The sequence below is a fragment of the Orycteropus afer genome, unplaced genomic scaffold (assembly GCF_000298275.1).
Source record: "Orycteropus afer afer isolate SDZICR_OR568_19922 unplaced genomic scaffold, OryAfe1.0 scaffold00844, whole genome shotgun sequence".
NCBI lineage: Eukaryota > Metazoa > Chordata > Mammalia > Tubulidentata > Orycteropodidae > Orycteropus > Orycteropus afer.
In genome coordinates this window covers 714190-718754 of record NW_006922431.1, presented here as the reverse complement: position 1 = coordinate 718754, position 4565 = coordinate 714190, and the positions used below count along the sequence as shown (strand labels likewise).

General features: G+C 43.8%; 1 protein-coding gene across 1 annotated transcript in view; it reads left to right on the top strand.

The window, feature by feature from the left end:
- Positions 1–363: 363 nt before the first annotated feature.
- The window catches only part of LOC103212082 (olfactory receptor 4Q3), a 16042-nt gene continuing 11840 nt past the window's right edge, over positions 364–4565 (top strand). Inside the window, exon 1 of the mRNA XM_007958081.2 lies at positions 364–506. Within this exon, the coding sequence (XP_007956272.2) occupies positions 364–506 (143 nt within the window). The remainder of the gene's footprint in view (positions 507–4565) is intronic.

The following is a 4565-nucleotide window of genomic DNA, read 5'->3' as shown; positions in this document are numbered from 1 at the left end:
GGCAGCCTTCAAACCAGGCATTATCTCTCACTTGATGGATTACAAACACTTGTACCACCTGGCCCAATGAGAGAGACTTACCCAGTAGCCCCTTGCGGTGGTCCTCAATGGAGGAACAGCAGAGTGTCACTAGGGGATTAGGGATGAAACATGTCATCTACATAACTAACTTTCAGGGCCCAGATAATGAAACTTTTACTACAGGAATGAAAGATGCTATATTGCAGTCAGCCCCCTACCCGTGGTATGGTTTCCTAGTCCCCATCCTAAACCCAATGGTGGGGTAGCCAGTGTCCCATACTGCCCAAGCTGCTGCTGATCTCATTCATACAGAAAAACATGTGGAAAAACCTGGTAGGAGCCATGGGCCAATCCACTAATGACTGCAGAAAACAAAAGGACCTGTTAAAGGTTACTCCTGGCCAGCTGTGGGATGATCTCTTAGCCCAGAGCACACCCAAAGAGAAAATAGATAAACAGCCCAATGCTGCCCTCTTGTGGTTATGGTAATGTTTAAAACCAGAACAGTAATTTAGCAAACCAGATAAAGGAGCTCTGGTGGGGTAGTGCCTAAAGTATTTGACTGCTAACCAGAGGCTGGCGGTTCAAACCCACCAACCTCTCCTAGGAAGAAAGATTGGGCAATCTACTTCCTGTAGTGATACTGCCTCAGAAACTCAAGGAGGGGGTTGCTATGAGTTGGATCAGACTTGATGGCAGTGATCTTGTTTTTTATTTTTGGTTTAGATAAAGGAAGTCCCAGGGAGAGTGCTGAGCTGTCTGTGCCACTGGCATGGGGAGTCCCTTTTCCCCTTCACTGGGGAGAGGGTCAAGATCCTCCTCTTATGAAGTTCAGACAACTAATGGGGGAATCAGAGACCCCACATAGAAATCACCATATACTAGTCCCCCCAAAACATCCAAACTGTGCTTGCTGTAGTGGTACTGGGGCTGAATGTACCCTTATTCATGGAAATATTAAGAAATTTAGAGGCCCCTTAGGTGCCATAGATGGCTATGGTGGCTTCATTGCATGTGCATAATGTTACCTGGGCTCTAGCCATAGGGTACCTTCTCCCTAAATAGTACTAGGTTTTCATTTTGTCTTTTCCAGAAAACATTCCAGGAATAGATATCTTGAAAAGGCTCACTCTGATGAAATTCCACAGGGGAATTTTGCCTCAGGGTAAGGATGATAAAATCTATAGTCTGAGGCTGGGCAAATGGAGCCCCATCACCTTGCCTGCCCCCTCTGTGATAGTAAACAACAATACTGATTGTAAACAAGCAACAAGCAACACTGGCTGCCTGGAGGATAGGAGGAAATTACAACCACCATAGCTGGGCTGGCCAAAGCTGGCATCATCAGACACACACACAGTTCTTTCAATTGTCCTGTCTGGCCAGGATCAGATGGTAGTTGGTGTTTGATGATTGACTACCAGGAATTAAACAAGGTTACCCTTTCTCTCCTTCTGTCATCTCTAATATATTGCAGCTGCTGAATGTTATTGGCGAACATTTAGGTACCTACCATTTTGTTCTAGATTTGCTAATGCGTTCTTCAGCATCCCCACAGCCCTGAAAGCCAAGATCAATTTGCTCTTGAATGGAAAGGAGAACACTGGACTTTCACTACCCTCCCCCAAGGGTATTTGCATTCCCCTACTCTCTGCCTTGGGCTGGTGACATGGGACTTACAGAAATGGGCCAAACCTGACAAAGTTTCTTTATTCTATTACATTGAGGTTGTTATGTCACCTTGTGTTAATTTGTCTTTGCTGCAAGACCCTCTACCTAGAATCATCAATCACCTGGAAAGCTGAGGATGGGCCATAAATTTCTCCAAACTACAAGGGTCTGGATTGTTTGTTAAGTTCTTGGGTGTTATATGGTCAGATGAAACTAAGGTGGTGCCTGCGGCCATTGACAAAATGACAGCTTATCCTCTTTCTACCAATGTAAAAGCCTTGCAAATCTTTTTTGGGTTATTAGGATATTGGAGGCTCTTTATTTCCCATTTATCCCAGATTTTATACCCACCAGCCACTCCTCGGAAGGAAGGTTGGGCAATCCTACTTCCGTAGTGATACTGCCTCGGAAACCCAAGGTGGGGTGGCTATGAGTCGGGGCCGACTCGACGGCAAACAACAACAACAACAACAACATACAAATTGGTTAAAAAAGGAACCATTTGGAACTGGGGCAGCAAGCAAGAACATGCATTCCAGGCAGTTAAAGTAGCAGTACAATAAGATAAGTTCTTAGGGGCCACTGAGGCTGAAGCACCTTGTGATTTGGATGTGGCTAGCTACCCTGAGGGCTTTGGCTGGGGTTTGTGGCAGAAGTCTGGAACCAGTCCAACTGCTGGGTATGTGGAAAGATGCCAGTATCATCTAATACTGGACTGCCTTGGAGCTGTTTCCTGCCAATGACACTCTGTGGGACTGCCTTAACATGTGATGAAATGAATCAACAATAGACCTTTCCTCTTTCCCCTTCTCTTCACTGTGCACCATACCCTTCTCCTCTTGGAGTTACACTAGGAACAAGGTTTTTGCTTTAATTAGGGAACAGGTTAATGTTCTCGCCCTTTAAGTTATGCCATTTGGGATGGGTTAGGATGGCTTAGAACTGAGGCTAAACAAGTAAATATGGTTGCTACCTGGTGTGTTGAAAGGCAGACTGTTAATAATAGTAAAAACTTAGGGTGGCTGCCTCAACACTTTTGTAATCAGACCATCTTAATAAATAATACCATGTGGCTGAGTAAACAAAATAACACCAATAGAGTTGGGACCTTCCCATCACCATGGGGATGGCTTTGGGGATGTGGAAATAGTGGCTGGCTTTATTTACCTTATAATTGGACAGGTAGATGTACCTGGAGGCATCTCTATATTACCAGCATTGTTTATAATACCCTGCCAGCTCACCCTTCCAATTGGGACACATTCTATCATCATCATAAATGATCTAAATGAACTAAACAGTGGTTTTGCTCCCTAGACATATTAATGCCTGGGGCAAGTTGAAACTTTAGCTCAACACACTGCTGCTGCTCTAAATGAAACCTCCCATGCCAGTACCTAATATCTGCTGTTGTTGTTGTTATGTGCCGTCTAGTCGGACCCGACTCATAGCGACCCCTCCTTGGGTTTCCGAGGCAGTATCACTATGGAAGTAGATTGCCCCATCTTCCTTCTGAGGAGTGGCTGGTGGGTTTGAACCACCAGCCTTCTGGTTAGCAGTCAAGTGTCTTAGGCACTATGCTACCAGAGCTCCCTAATATCTGCTGGAACTACACAAATGAGAAAGATTGTTTCACAGAATAGAATGGCTTTAGATAGCCTCACCGCCACTCATAGTGGCACTTGTGCTTTGATTTACACTGATGCATTTATATTTCAGATTATAACCATCCCATTAATCAGGCTTTACAGCATATGCAAACTCATATTCTGCTATCCAGCAATTAAATAATGACTCCTTTTCTGCCTGGCTAAGTTCATTTCCTAACACTTGGAGACATTTGTTATAAGATATTTTAGGAATTTTCCTATTGGTAATGTTTGGATGCTGTGGTTTATATTGCATTTCTGGCTTTTGGCTCCAATACTCCAGTGCCCAAGCTTGAGGGATCAAGCAGAAGAGGTGGGCACACAGACTGGAAGAGCCAAATAGGGCTGCTGTGGTGGAGTATAGGAGCACAGCTGCACGCTCCCACAAACAGCTCCCAAACCCCATCCTGTTTCGCCAAATACCACATAAGGCAAAATCATCCCCGCCCCCTCCCTTTCCCCTTGCAGGCCACATGCCTTAGTTAATTTTATTGTGGGCACATAACACCAGACCTTGGCCCTATCCCCAAGTGCCATGGACCACAGATCAGATTCATAACACCTATATGTTAGTTCCTCAAACAGAGGTATACGTATCTCTGGAAAGGGGAAAGGGTTTAGCAGACTTTGAACCTGACCAGCTGACCAACGCTGGATGTGACACTGCTTTTCTCATAAGCCCTTTCCCCTGTTCTTCAGAATAAAACTCTTTCATGTCTCTGAGCATGCCTCCAGTACAGTTTTTCGGTCTCTCAAACTCTTTTACTGCTCTTGGCTATGACTGAGACAAGAATTTAAAAGGTTTACTGACAGGGAGTTTATTTGATATAGTCAAAATTCTTATTTGCTGTAACTAAAATTTGATAGGTTAATTTATGAAAATTTTTAAGATCTTTAATGTGAAACGTGGGATGAGGGATATCATTGCTGATGTCAGATGGATCTTAGGTGAAAGCAAAGAATACCACAAAGATGTTTACTTGTGTTTTATGGACTATGCAAAAGCATTTGATTGTGTGTATCATAATAATAAGAAATTATAGATAACATTGAGAAGAATGGGAATTCCAGAACACTTGAGTGTACTCATGAGGAACCTGTACATAGACCAGGAGGCTGTCATTCAAACAGAACAAGGGGACACTGCATGGTTTAAAATCAAGAAGGGAGTGCGTCAGGGTTGTATCCTTTCACCATATTTATTCAATCTGTATGCTGAGCAAA